Source organism: Peromyscus californicus, unplaced genomic scaffold, assembly GCF_007827085.1.
Source record: "Peromyscus californicus insignis strain IS unplaced genomic scaffold, ASM782708v3 Scaffold_7__1_contigs__length_154581171, whole genome shotgun sequence".
In the NCBI taxonomy this organism is placed as follows: domain Eukaryota; kingdom Metazoa; phylum Chordata; class Mammalia; order Rodentia; family Cricetidae; genus Peromyscus; species Peromyscus californicus.
The window spans coordinates 39592911-39607614 of record NW_026294595.1 but is presented as its reverse complement, the minus strand read 5'-3'; the positions used below and the strand labels follow the sequence as shown (position 1 = coordinate 39607614).

Genomic DNA, 14704 nt, shown 5'->3' with positions numbered 1-14704 from the left:
GTGGTCCGGGAAGATAACTAAAACCCAAAGTTTTCTCAAATACGTTTTTAAAGCTTCGATCACTTTGGAAGCAAATCAGGTCACGTTTTTCTTCTTAAATATTTTCTCTGTTTTAAGAATAATAATTTGATTCAAATCTGCTGATTAAAAAAACCTGCTAGGAAAGAAAAATTACCAACAGTGATGTACCACATTATTTCCTTCTCAAACATTCCATCAGAAGCAATCACTACATGATTGTATCTCAGAAACAGTGATGCATCAGCAAGTTTTCCATTCACGATCGAGAAATCAGAAAAATATGCCTGATAATTTGGAGAGTAACTAAATGCAGATATATGTATGGTTCATGTAGGGTTGACTTCCTCATTTAAGGTCTCTGCCCCTCTCTCTGCCCCAGCTATATTTTTAAGCATTACACTTCCAAATCTTTCTACCTGTTGTATTTAGTAATCACCATTTAATGAAAAACACAATAATTTAGTTCAGCAGAGAGCTGCCTGCTATTGTTCTCTCAAACAAAACACCAAGTTTTATTCTGACTTACTTCTTTTTCTGCATCTTCAAGTTTCTTTTTCTTACTCTCAGGCATTAAATCATCAAGCCAGCTGAGTTCCCGTTTGGTAAACAAGAAGTCCATCAACTTTCTCACAAATACCAGGGCTAACACCTGAAGAAAATAATAAAATAGTTTAAAATGTAAACAAGCAAACAAAAATGAAAGGAAGAAGAAATATAGATGAGTTTGTATTAGGACTGATATTAAACTAAAAATTGAAAACACATGTGTATAAAACACAGCCTTGTCTTTCTCTTTATTTCCTTTTCTTATGAAATCGCCAGGGTGGCATCTAAGATTTTATTCAATGTTGAAGTAATCTTAAAGAAAAATTGTAAACTATGAAATATATTTAATTATGCTTCCCTAAATGTATAATTAAAAGCTTGAACTAGGATAAGTGAACATTAGAAGATTCTTACATATGCTAATAATTTTTGAATTATGTATAGTCATTCAAATTCACTATACTTTTAAATGCATTTAAAATTTGTCTGAAACATTCAATTAAATTTTATCTTAAAAAATTCCCCTAATTTTTCATATTTGTTAGTATATCTCAATGCTATTTTTAAAAATTTACATTTTTCCATCCTGCTTTCCATTAACCATTACATTATGAATGAACAAGAAAAAAAACTGATATTAAATTAGCGAAATGCAAAATATTTTTCAAACCCATTTTAGTGCCCAAGTTTACACTAGATTTTCCAGTAACTGTTCAAAGTAATTCAAGGCTACTCTACTGTTGCAGTTTTAGTTCATGAGTTTCCTAAAAACCAGTGAAAGAGAAAAGGTTGAGGGAAGTTTCTTACCATCATAGGAAAGACAATAGCAGCTCTTGAAACTTTGATTATCCACAAAAGGCCAAGACAACTCATCTGAATGATTGTGAAGAGATGGACTTTCCGGAGTGGTACATGCCTTAGATATATAAAATCTGGCTGATGTTTGGCTGGCATCCAGAAGAGCTTTATTCTATCAAATAGCTAGAAGATTAAACAGACTATATTGCATTTAAGAGCAAGACAACAATAACCATAGGACAATTAAATATTCAGTATGTTCCAAAATATTAGGTTCAAATGACACAGCTGTAGAAACTGTAGGACATTGGAATTGACATACAGTTTGGACTTCTATTTATTGAATAATATACTATATTTCCTATAATATTGTAACAGGATGTCATTTAATAGCGTTTGCATATAGTAAATGCAACATTTTGCTACCTTGAGAACTAGCACTATGACAGACAAAATCACATTCTTTCAGCTTATCATATCATAATCTCTCCCTTTTGTCCCCAGATATTGGTCTTCTAGGCCTCCCATGATTGGTGTGCTTTTTTTCTCTCCTGGAGTGTGCCATCTACCCTCATGGCTTTGGCTTTCACATGCTAAGTACTACCAGATCTAGCTCTCTGCCTCAGCTTCCTCCAAGTACCACACAAACTCAGCTGCTGTGAAGAGTGCCTTGGATTCCTCCTTACTGAACCCTGCTGTTTTGGCTTTGCCATTTTGATCTCCAACAAAGTTTTGATGTTGTCTTTAGAAACACACACACATCTTACATAAAGATTTGGCCTACATATGTTTTTGTTAGCAAAGTGTTTTATTATATTTTATACTTGAGGGCTGGGGAGATAGTTTAGTCAGCACAGAGCCTTTAGTGCAAGCCGGATGATCTGATTTCAGATGTCTAGCACACCCATAAAAGATGAACACAGTTTAGCCTATCTGTAATCCCGGGTCTGGTGGGGCCCGAGACAGACAGATCCCTGGAGCTCCTTAGCCAGCCATGGTGGCAAAGCTGTGAGCGCCAGGTTCACTGAGAGACCTTGTCTCAGAAAACAAGCAGCAAGTGACTGAGGAAGAAACCCAGTGTTGACTTAGGGCCTCCACAGGCATGCATACATGTACACGTGTACCTGTGCATACACTCAGGTATATGATATACCTGTGCATACACGTGTATCAATGCAGATTCATACAGAAATGCAAACTATCTTATTTGGGTCAATTTAATAGATGGATCCAATGTAATCAGTGGATTATCTCTATTTCAACTTGGTCATAATGACAGATAAAATAACTTAAAATTTATTTTATAAGCTACATTTTTCATAGACTCTTACTTCAACACATTTTATTGAATAATTAATTTTACTGCATATTAGTTGTATTTTGCGTGAGCCACTTGTTTCACTGTTAGGCCAAATTTGTTATTTATCATTCCTTCAGTGAGAGGGGGTTATTTAGAAAACAATGGTTTTTATCACCATCAGTCACTATTCTAATGCATACATTTTTATAATATAACCTATGCGTTTTCAAAAGAACACTGATAAATATTTCTCAGCTACCATAAGAAAATGATCAGCTACTTATCATCAGATATTTCAAACTTTACTGTGAAGATAAACAAGTGTCTATAGAGTTAGGGTTAGGGCATCCTGTTTTCTCAAAACCCAATTTGAGATGGGATAGGTGTGAGAGAACATCAAACTCAATACAAATCTATCTTCCTTTGGGTATGCTCTGTCTTCTGTGTGGCACAACTGTTCTTCAATTATGTAAACTATACTCAAATGCACATTACTTCATCCACTAATACTCATTCACAATCTTCCAAAGTTATTTGCTGAAACCCATGATAGAGCTGACTGCTAACCTCATTCTTGGTTTACCTTGTGTGTATGTGTGTGTGTGTGTGTGTGTGTGTGTGTGTGTGTGTGTGTGTGTGTGTGTGTCTTTTCTACTACATAACTGTATCTTAAAGCTAAGAATCATTAAGCAGATACAATTTTGTATATGATGGAAGAATAGAGAATAAAATCCTTTAGCTTACAACTGAATGTCTGTTCCTATAGAATTTTCCCCACCCATCATTATCCATTTAGGGAGCTATGTTGTTGCATAAGTGTGCTTCAGTGAGTGGGCGCTTCAATTGTTATTGTTTAAGTGGCACATTTGCTTCCCTTTGGATCCCTGCAATGTTGGAATGAATATAGATGTGGTTATATATTTGAATACAGAAACAGCATTCATGAGAACATTGTGATCTGTTTTTTCTGCCATATTTCACAGCGAGAAGCCTACATAGTAAGTTCCTTAATAGTGCCAAAAAGCCAGGTGACACAAAGAGTCCTCCAATTGCTTGGTAACAAAGTAGCATGCTCCTTAGGATATCCACCATAGACAGCTAATGTGCTTGCCGAGCACTATTCCAGGAATAACGATCGTGATAAATATATTCGAAGTTTTGCATTTGGCTTTCATCGTGTCCCAATAGCAATGTGTAATATTTCCCCATCCAGTCAGCTTCAATTCCCAATAGGAATTTTAACTGTTCACTTAAATTTCCACCAATTCTGTTTCCCAGTGTGAGACCTGTCAAAGTGTGCCTAGGCTTTCTATTTCATTAACGTGATTTAAAACTCACTAAATTTGACTTGAGGACTTTGATGTTCTCTTCAATCTCATTTGAAAGGATCACATCCCAAGTAATTCTAAAACTTGACATTTTGTTTAATTCTAAGCCACGTGGTTAAAAAAAGAAAAAAATCATTTGAATGGAATTAGAAGAAAATCTGCCGGGATCTACCCACAATTATTTCACTTTATTTTTCAAATTCCTGCTGTTCTATTTATATGAGCCCGAGGCCTAATAATAAATGCCTTCCACTTACAGACAAAATCATTACTCATTGAAACTTTTGCCAAAGGCAAAAAAAAAAAATCAAAAATCAAAAACAAATGAAAACACTACAGTAATTCTATTAAAATGTATTTCATACACGATACTTTAAATGAGCAAATTAAATCTTTGAGTAAAATTTTAAAACACAACAGTTCCCGATCATGCCCTCCCTTCCTTGAGGTATAGAGCCTCTACATTTGTGGATTTCAGTGTCTTACAATGGCCTCATGTTGAAGCTTTGTCCCGGTTCTGGCAGCCCACGCTGTTTCGAGGGCTGGACGCTGCCTCTCTCAAAGACAGAAGGCCAGTTTCCTCAGGGATGAGACCTCGTGCTTCTTATGTCTCAACCAGGATCTAATTCCTCCATAAGTTTTCATCAGTAGTTAGAGTAGCCACACCATAGCAAAGCTGCACTTCCTATTATTTTTAGTTTTTAAAAAATCTATACAATAAACAAGCCTCAGTGTAGGCTCTTATGAAGAAAATGAAGTGCTCTGGCTGAAGAGTATCGCCATAAACAATGACAATTCAAAACTACATTTGAGTAGAAATCTGCATCCATTTCTGAAGCTCGCAGAACAAATTACTACAGCATTTTGGTTTAATGGAATAAAAATGTCCAGTTGTGGAGGTCAAAAGTCAGAAATCAAGATTTTGGCAGGACTACGATCCCTCTGTGATCCCAAGGAAAGAATGGCTTTCCATTTCCTGCAGCTCTTCATGGTTTCCTGTATTCTTACCTCACGACATCAAAACTCCAATGTCTACTCCATCCTCCATGGCCCTCTTCCCTCCATCCTGCATGGCCCTCTTCCCTCCATCCTGCATGGCCCTCCTCCCTCCATCCTGCATGGTCCTCTTCCCTCCCTCCTGCATGGCCCTCTTCCCTCCATCCTGCATGGTCCTCTTCCCTCCATCCTGCATGGCCCTCTTTCCTCCATCCTGCATGGTCCTCTTCCCTCCATCCTGCATGGTCCTCTTCCCTCCACCCTGCATGGCCCTCTTCCCTCCATCCTGCATGGCCCTCCTCCCTCCATCCTGCATGGTCCTCTTCCCTCCATCCTGCATGGCCCTCTTCCCTCCATCCTGCATGGTCCTCTTCCCTCCACCCTGCATGGCTCTCTTCCCTCTGTCCTGCCATGGTCCCATTACCTATGTCTTTGTGTCCTGCGCAGATATGGTCTGAGTCTTCAGTGTTCCCCACAGGCTCATGTTCTGAACACTTGATCTCCAGTGGTGGCACTGCTTTGGGAGGCTCTGGAACCTTTATCAAGTGGTGTGGGCTAGCAAAAGTCTGTCCCTGGGGGCCAGGCCTCTGAAGGTTATAACCAGCCAATAGTTCAAGTCCCACACGGTCTGTTTCCTGGATTGCTGCCTTGTGACTGACCATTACCGCATGTTCCCACTACTGTAGACAGAACTACTCTCCCAGGGCTTCCCTGCTATGATGGCCTGAAATCCCTTGAAGCCATGAGCCAAAATATATCTTTTGCATAAGATATTTTTTTTCTATTGTTGCAGATAGAGTCCATAAACATGGCTTGATAATTATTAAAGATTGCATTTATATATCTTGAAATGAACTTAATTCGTTTTCTAAAAGGGTGATGAAAACTCAACTTTTTTCAGTGTTAATATATTTATGGTAAACAGCAGCGCAGCTAGCGAAGTGCCTGCCATCCAGGCATGAAGACTAAAGTTAGATCCTCAGAGTTCATCTAGTAAAGACAGTCATGGTGGTGCTTGATGTAATGCCAGTGTTGGGGAAATAGGATTGGAGACATCCCTGGGTCCACTGGCCAGTCACTCTAACCTAGACAGGGAATAGCAGGGCTGTCCTCTGGCCTCCATATATATATTCTCCTTCAAACACATACACACACACGTACATAGACATTTAAGGTTATCCATCTTTAGGGCTGGCTATAAATGAGAGAGTGCCCGTTTAGCAGAGAATCTTCTTTAGCATCTACAGTTCTGGCCACTTTCATAAGATTGACATATGGTCAGAAAGCTCTGCTCAGATGATGGTTGCTGTCACGTGCCTCAACATCTGTACTTTAGGTTACAACAGACATGCCTGTAAGAGTAAAGTAATTTACCTGAATTCCCTTGAGAGATGAAGCCCCCATATAAAGAAACACTCCATACAATACTGGCATGGGGATAAACTGTAAAAGAACAATCATAAAACGGGAGGCATTATTTTCCAACGTGTGGTCATTCAGTTTTGTACTTACCACAGTTGGGGGAAAAGGGGAAATTAAAAACATTCTGGAAACAAATATAGTACAGAATTGCTTCCAATTAGTTTCAGACTCTACCTCAGCATTTTTTAATCTATACAACATTAAGCAGTTACATAACCTGCCCGAACCTTAGTTTCTCAATCTCTAAAGAGAGGATAATAATAGTGCAGCTATAAGCGTTAAACTTATCCTAAAAACCACATGATTCCAAAGAGATAGCACTATAAGCTATTATTGTGCCACAACAAATATTGAGTATTAGCCCTTTAAAGACAGTTTACATTCTATTTTAAAATATTTGGATTAAAGGTAAAGAATGAAGTTTACTTTTACAGTGTGGTCCTTAATTATGGCAGATATTTGTTAACATGTGGATTGCTCAAATTTCTTTTATTGGGTTAGCTCATTTTATTTAGTATCCTATTACTTATATAACAGAAATACAATTTTTCAGTGATTAAAAACAAGAAGATACAGATAAATTCAATATTCCAATTAATATTTGATATTTAAGCAATCAAAATGAATGATAATGCATAATGTAGTTAACATGCTGCAAGAATATCTGCCAGATTTGTATCACAAAACAATCCCTCTCTACTGCTATTCAAAATTAATTTGATAATTTAAAATGTGAAAATTTCTTATATGTGATGATGATTTACATGCAGCATTTGTGTGGGGCCTTCAAAATAAAAAGCTGTCTGTGTGACCATGGCATAGTCGTTGTCCGGTCTGCATCACTGACTTATAGTAAATAACATTCAATCTACAGACTAACAAAATAATAGAACCTTTAACCTGGGCCAGACTACAGTGAATTCAGTCACTAGCCACTTAGAAAGTGTGACCTTTTCCCATTGCTTGAAAATTACAAATCAAAATTGTTATTGTCATGAAGTATAACAAAATTAAACTTTCAAGTACTTAAGGATTCTAAAACACAGGGCAACATTTCATTCACCCTTGAAGGAGAATTATTAAAATTTTTAAAAATTTATCACTTTTTATCTCATGCCATGCAATATTTACAAATTTATGTCTATATTAAAATGCTATCTTAAACATATTTATTCTTCCATAAGGGATAATTTCATCACCTTCAGAATGCTGGTCATAAAAACTGATGAGCCCATAAGAATAAAAATCATGAGCCCAGTCACTCTCTGTTCTCTGATGCCGAGAAACTTGGGTTGCTCTCCTGGAGCAGAGCATTCTGATTCCAGCTTCAGGCTGTTGACATGAGTGATAGAGAGGACTGTGGCGGCCACAAACCATGGCAGGCCCATAATGGAGCACACCCCAAGCATGATGGCCACCATTAGCAGATCCAGGTGATAGCCACAACCTTTCTGTTAAAGAAACAAAAGAAAGAGAAGGAAACTGTGTCAGCAGCACAGCTACTGACGGCTTGGCCGTGAATAGAAACCATTTCCCGACAATACTGAGAGTCCCTCCATAGCAGATGCCCTTGAACTAAGATCCTAAATACTGATTCCAGCAGCCCGCTCCCATTTTAGTGAGTGATGTTTTATTGGAAAGAATAATATCATAGAGCCTAATCTCCCTTATTTATTCTCACTTTTATCTCAGTACATTATGATCTTATTCTCATTTTGTTCCCTTCTCAACAGCCAAAGAATCCAGCCATCCCCTCAAACAACAGTGTTTTTTGCCTCCTCTGAAATTCCTCTTGATAGGCTGATTGGGTGAGATCTCGGGAGAACTCAAAAGACACCCGGGAGAGCGCTGCTAGCCTCTCCCACGGTGCCGTGTAGCTATAGAAAGTGTAAAAACCCCAGAGGGAGCAAAACTCTTGATTGATGTGTTCTAGTTCTTATTTTTATTTTTTTCAGTACTGCTTCATGAAAACCCATGTAATAGAGTTCTGGAAACGCACTGCTGGGAAGAAACGATGGCAAGCATGGAGCGTGCATGGGTCCACACCAGGTTCTCTGCACGTGTGTTGTGGCTGTTAGCTTGGGTTTTTGTGAGATTCCTGAGAGTGGGAGCAGGTGTGTCTCTGACTTGTTTGCCTGCTCTTGGGACTCTTCTTCTCCTATTGGGTTGTCTTGTTCAGCTTCGATATAAGAGCTCTCGCCTTGTCATAATGTATCTCGTTTTGTCCTGTTTAGCTGTTGTGTCTTGAAGGCCTACTCTTTTCTGAGGAGGAAATGAAGGAGGTGTGTGTGGATCTAGAGTAGAGGAGAGATGGGAGGGGGCTGGGAAGAGTGGAGGTAGGGGAAACTGTGGTCTGATGTATTGTATGAGAGAAGAAACTATTTTCAATTAAAAAATAAAATTAAACACAACAACAACAAAAAATAAATCTCAGGCCTTTTCCTATCTGAGAGAAGTTGATAACGATAATAATGGGCATTTCATTAAGATGTAGTAATTAAATTATTTAATTCTAGTAATCATATTATGTGCACTGCATCATAAACACTAAGTGTGTTTAAGGTTCTACTGTAATAAAACCAAGTTATTTAAGGACAGATAACATCAAATCACTTCTCGATATTTCCCATAGATTCTTAGCATAATTATTAACACATAAGAAACAATCAATAGAAGTTATAGATTGAATTTTTTGATAGAGTGTCTTATTATATAGATTAAGTGTCCTGCAATTCATTATATAGACAAGCCTGGCCTGGAACTCATAGGCAATCCTCTTACCTCTGCCTTCTGAGTGGAATGACTTTTATAAGGAAACATGTATTCTTGAAACACATCTTAAAATTCAATGTAATAATTGTAATTGTAGAATAGATAGAGTAGTTACATTTGGCCTGATAGAGAGGATAAAATACCAGGGGATATCCAGAAAATGGGAAACCATCCTGGTATCAACATAACCAAAATGCATAAGAAAAAGCCTTTGGCAAAACATTTTGTAAGCTATAGTTACATTGCATAAAACTCAAGTCCTTGGAAAGCAAAGCCTGAAGCAGTTACAGGTGTGTTTTGTCCTAGGGACTGCAAACTAGGATATGAATTAGAATCTGCCCAAATTCCTGCATCTGAGGGATTCAGTGCAATTGTGTCACTGGAACTATTTTAAAGTTGTGATGTTACCAAAAGTGATGGGGTTATGAGAAGTGCTTGGGGCCACAAATGAACATCAAAAGAGAAAAGATGATAGAGCTCTTGAGAGTTGAGGGTTTTTAAATTTTATTTTTATTATTTTAGCAGATTCTTAACTTTCTAAGCATCCACATCCACTAAATTTACTAATATGAAGAAAGCCTTCCTCATAACAATGATCTCCTGTAGCTCTTATTACTCTTTTAAAAAATTAATATAAAGATGAACAGTGGAATTTTGGATTTCTGGAAGTGGGCCAGATAATTATTTCAGAGAGAGTAATTTTGTTTTTAAAATGAATACATGATTTTCCTTAATTATGTTGTACAATAAAAATAATCTGACTTAATGGAACTAAAGCAGTTCTGGCATTTCCTCTCATTAATCAGCATCCTTCTTGCCTTTCTTTTAAAATGTTTTTAAAAACTTGTTCATTGCAAACAAATTATTAGCTGATTAGGCATGCCAGCCAAAAGGAAGTATCCCTTTGTCAGAGAGAGAACTCTGCACCTTGTAACATATTTCTGTAGTTTTTTTTTTTTTCAAAAATAAAGACAGAACTGCAGCTTTTATTCTCACATTCATCCTTGAATCATGGGACACGGACATATGGGAGGGAAAGGGAGCATAGCAACAGGTGATGCTACACCAGACCCCACTAGAACCAACATGCATCAAGACAAGAGGCCAGCCGAGAGGACCATCTGATACCCAGATGCCACCGCTGAAAAAAATCGTCTCAGAGCTTGGCAGCAACTTCCTGCATCTGTCAAGTTAACCACATAAAAGACTATAGATTGACATGAAGAACCAGGCTGACAAAGAGGGCAAAAAAGAACATATCAAATGCCATAATCATCAAGGGAATGTGGTGCCAAATGAATGCTGCAAATGCATTCATTTACTCTAGTGATCTGGGATTGTATTGCTGTTTATTAAAAATGATGTCAAAAGAAGCCTGAACTGTCTACGGAAACATGTAGAAAAGCCCAGAGCTGTATCTTAACAGAAACTTTCTTTTCTACAAAATAATGTCTCTCTTTATTTCCACTTTTACAGAGCATGCTCTAAACAAATCAAGCTTTTGTTTTTTTAATGCCTTTAAAAAGGATTCAGTTAAACTATGCCCCACCCCCAACTCTAAAAGGAAAAAAATGTTAGAGTATGGATTTAATTGTGAATCTATATAATATATAATAATTTTCCTGGTCATATTTTGATATTTGTCACTGCTTTCATGTTTGTATGACACAAAGACCAGTGGGGGTGAATTAGAGTGTTGCGAATTTTATGCTCCCTAATTCTCAGGTATAGTAGATTACTTAACCAATGAGTGGGGTTTTTGTCTCTGGAGCTCAACACTTTATTGTGTATATACTACCAAAGATTACTGTAAAAACATTTTCTTGTTGTCATGAAAAATATCATGTAAAAGAAAATGAGTGGTTCTGGCAATGAGGTGAGGAAAAGTCAAAAAGATCTATAATACATTGAGAAGAGACAGAAAATATGAATTGTGAGGTGACCTGAGGAGATGATGTGCATTCAGATACATTTTGTGAGGACCACAAAGTGCTTGACACAGAAATGAAAGAACATGACTCACAGAACAATTCCAGACAATGTTGTAACCAGAGCAACAATGAACTTTCAATTACACAAATTAGTAAAATCTGGAAGTGTAGTTAGCTTGTGATTTGGGGATATATCCAGCAGACACCTTTTCATGAACATGAAGCTCAAACCAAAGCCAGGAAACTTTGAAAAAATTTCAGTGTAGCAACAGGCAGTCTGAATAAGCATGGTATAAACTTTTATTCTTAGTAAGCAGTGTTCTAAGAAGTAATATTTTGTTGTTGTCAAGAGGAAAACCAACAATAATAGATTATATTACAGTGGAACTTAAAGGAGGAAAAGGCTATATGCAAAAAATAAGTTTTCATTGTTGTTAAATTATGACTAGACTGGAGAGAACCTGCTTTGAAAATAACTATATCCAAAGTGAGTGCAGAATACTCAGACATACACACATTCAAATGCATAAATATGTAAATATAACCTGCTGATTCTATTTAGTGTTGCTTGTGTGCATGACTTCAGCACTGATCATTTGGTACTGGATAATCAGTGCGGGGGCTCATCCCTGGGAAACACTAACTCTCCCTCTCTCAGCAACCATTAGTCACCTGTCATTCTTTGTCTAGTAACGGGATTTCCTCCTTTCATGTCAACATGTCTACTGGTATTATCCTTGTTGAGGTTTTGTAGGTATAGATTCCTTATCTCACAGCAGACTTCTTGTTCCTCTGGCTCTTACCATCTTCTGCCCCATCTTCCTTTATTGATTCTCATTATTTTTAACCATTCAATATTTTATTGATTTAACATTTATATAAATAATAATACTTATATTGCATACAAGTTGAATGGCAAAGAAAATCTTTAATTACAATTACAAAACAGCAGGCTAGAATACATTAAATAAAATCTATTTGTTTTAAAAAGTTATTAGAAATCTGCAATAATGCTCAAAGATGTCAATTATGATCTATAGTATCTATGGCCAAGGTTTCCCTGTTTCAGTCATTACAAACAAATAATATTTTTAAGTGATATAATTCAGTGAAACACACCCGAAGACATGGTCCCTTATAATAAATAATGAACATACTTGGTGTCAAATAAAGGGAAGAAGAATTCCAAACCCAGGCAGGTTGGTAAGTAAAAACTTCACCAGAATTGAACATTTCATTAAATCAGTGTTAAGCATGATAAAGTTAGAACTGATGTTTCCCCTGAAGGTAAGGTTTCAGACTCTGGAGGTTAGTCAAATGTTACAAGCAAATTTCCATACCACTGTAAGTCAAAGTGTCCTGGAAAACAATAAAAACTACGAACCTGAAAACAGTATTTTATACTGGACAAGTGAACTCAATTCCAGCAAAATCTATGACCATCAATTCCTACCAGCTACATAAGAATTATTTATATTATAATGGATGTTAAAACACACCTTAAGCTTATGCTCTTTTCTGTTGATTATGACAGCTGTAATCTGTTGGTCCATGAAAATCAGAATTGTACAAAGCAAAGCTGGGATAATAGCAGCTATAATTGTCCACCATGGGTTTGGACCTAAAGGTGTAACAAACCAGCCACGGTCATCTCTCGTAGGCTGAGAAAAAAATTAAGCATACATATTAGTACCTAGATTGATAAATACCTAATCAAACTAAGTCATATAAACAGGGAATTCTTAATTATAAAATGTTTGACTGAGCATTCAATAATAATGAACTCATGGAGCATTACATCATTAAGGACACCATCCTAAGTGTGTTATCTTTGAACTCATTTCCCCCTCAACACTGTAAAGATGAAATTAGACATAAAATGCTATAGTAAATTGTCTAAGATTCCAGGGCCAGTAATTAACTGAGGTCAAATTTGAACTCCAGCAGGCTAATTAAAAAACGTATTCTCTATCAATGCCTGTATTAAATACTACCAACACTTACCATTTACTGATGGCAAATTTACTGTTGTCTACATTTAAAACTGCACATTGAATACTATGCTAGAAACAAGATAATAGATAAATAAGACAGAACTTTCTTTTAGTTTAGAACCACAAGCAGACACATAAACAATGTTTTAATATAATATAGTAACTTATTTTAGGTATGTATACAGGCTACTGTATGAAAATTTAAAAAAAAAAAACACCAGAAACTCAGCCACATCAGAAGCTCAGCAAAAGGTTCAAAACATGGCTAATGCTGGAACTGAGTCCCAGAGGAATTCATTATGACAGCAAAAATCCTATGATTAAGCCCTAGTTCTGTTTGACAGATGAGAAAACAGGCTGAGACAGCAAGTTCCTGGCTTCAAGGGCATGTCCTGCCTTTATAATATGGTTGGCATTCTCATGCGAAGCCTATTTTATCTGCTTTACAAACCCCATTCACTCTACAGTGTTGCCTCATAATCATGCATGTTCCTTAGATGGATTCCTTGGAATTGGGCATGTTATAATGTATGTACATATTCCAACTGTAATGGCCAACAGGAAAATGTTTAAGCAGTCTTCAGGCTTCATTTCTATGATTCTTTTTTAACACTAGACCACAACTTTATTCATGCTGTTTATTGTTTATTTCTTATTCTATTAAGGCATATTGTTCATGCTCTCAAGAAAATCTCATGTACTGGGGTCACAGACATCATCAACATGAAGATTTAGATACAGAGAGATAGAAAAGTAGATAGATGTTAAGTGCTAACTATGTTCACCTTGAAAACACTTGGTACTTGTAGTTTTGGCGATGGAATCCCAATGGCATAGTCAATTAAAACCATGCACAGAATTGTAAGAAAAACTGCAAAATCACTCACTATGGATCGAACCTAAAAATAATGAAAATGCTGTTACTTGAGGGAGCTATAAATAATAAGGAATACCCAGAAGCAGTCTCAAATCATACTTTATAAATGCTGTGACATAAAACTGTGATGTTACATTGTATGCACATTATAAAGTATTATCACTAGCTATGCTAGACTCTGAATACATATCTATGCTCCTCATCCACACATTTCAGAATAAAGATTCATTGAACTGAAATAATGGTGGTCATTTTCTTTAAATACTTATTTAAAGTATTTGTTTTGAACCCAAGTATGTGAAAATTTAGAACACAGATTATGGTCATATGACCTGAATCTGATGAATTTTAGGCTTCTTTCATAGAAGTTACATTTTAATATTATGAATCTAAAGGAACATTAAATAAAATCAACTCTTTATTAAAGAAGCATGATTTCATTACTTTACTTAAGGCATGACAATTGGTAATAAACAAAAACAGTGTAGGCAAGTTTTAAAATTTCTTTTATTTAAAACGAATTCTATATAAACCAGTTTTCAAACAATTTCTCGTTGTAGAAAGCCATTGTGTGGGGTGCACAGTACATGGCACATGTGTGCAGGGCAGAAGAGAACCTCCGTAGATACTGGCCCTCAGTTCCTCACTCACATGGAACTTCACCAAGCAGGCCAGCTAAAGGCACAGGTGCATGCAGTCTCTCTCTCCTCCCTCTCCTT

At 36.6% G+C, this 14704-nt stretch overlaps 1 protein-coding gene across 8 annotated transcripts in view; it reads right to left on the bottom strand.

Annotated features, from left to right (window-relative positions):
* The window catches only part of Slc4a10 (solute carrier family 4 member 10), a 265310-nt gene that overhangs the window by 20684 nt on the left and 229922 nt on the right, over positions 1-14704 (bottom strand). For all 8 annotated transcript variants that reach the window (XM_052726362.1, XM_052726361.1, XM_052726367.1 and 5 more), the window contains 6 exons: positions 13894-14007; positions 12614-12775; positions 7611-7862; positions 6364-6432; positions 1375-1548; positions 548-670 (listed from right to left, as the gene is read on the bottom strand). In XM_052726362.1, coding sequence (XP_052582322.1) covers positions 548-670; positions 1375-1548; positions 6364-6432; positions 7611-7862; positions 12614-12775; positions 13894-14007 — 894 coding nt within the window. The remainder of the gene's footprint in view (positions 1-547; positions 671-1374; positions 1549-6363; positions 6433-7610; positions 7863-12613; positions 12776-13893; positions 14008-14704) is intronic.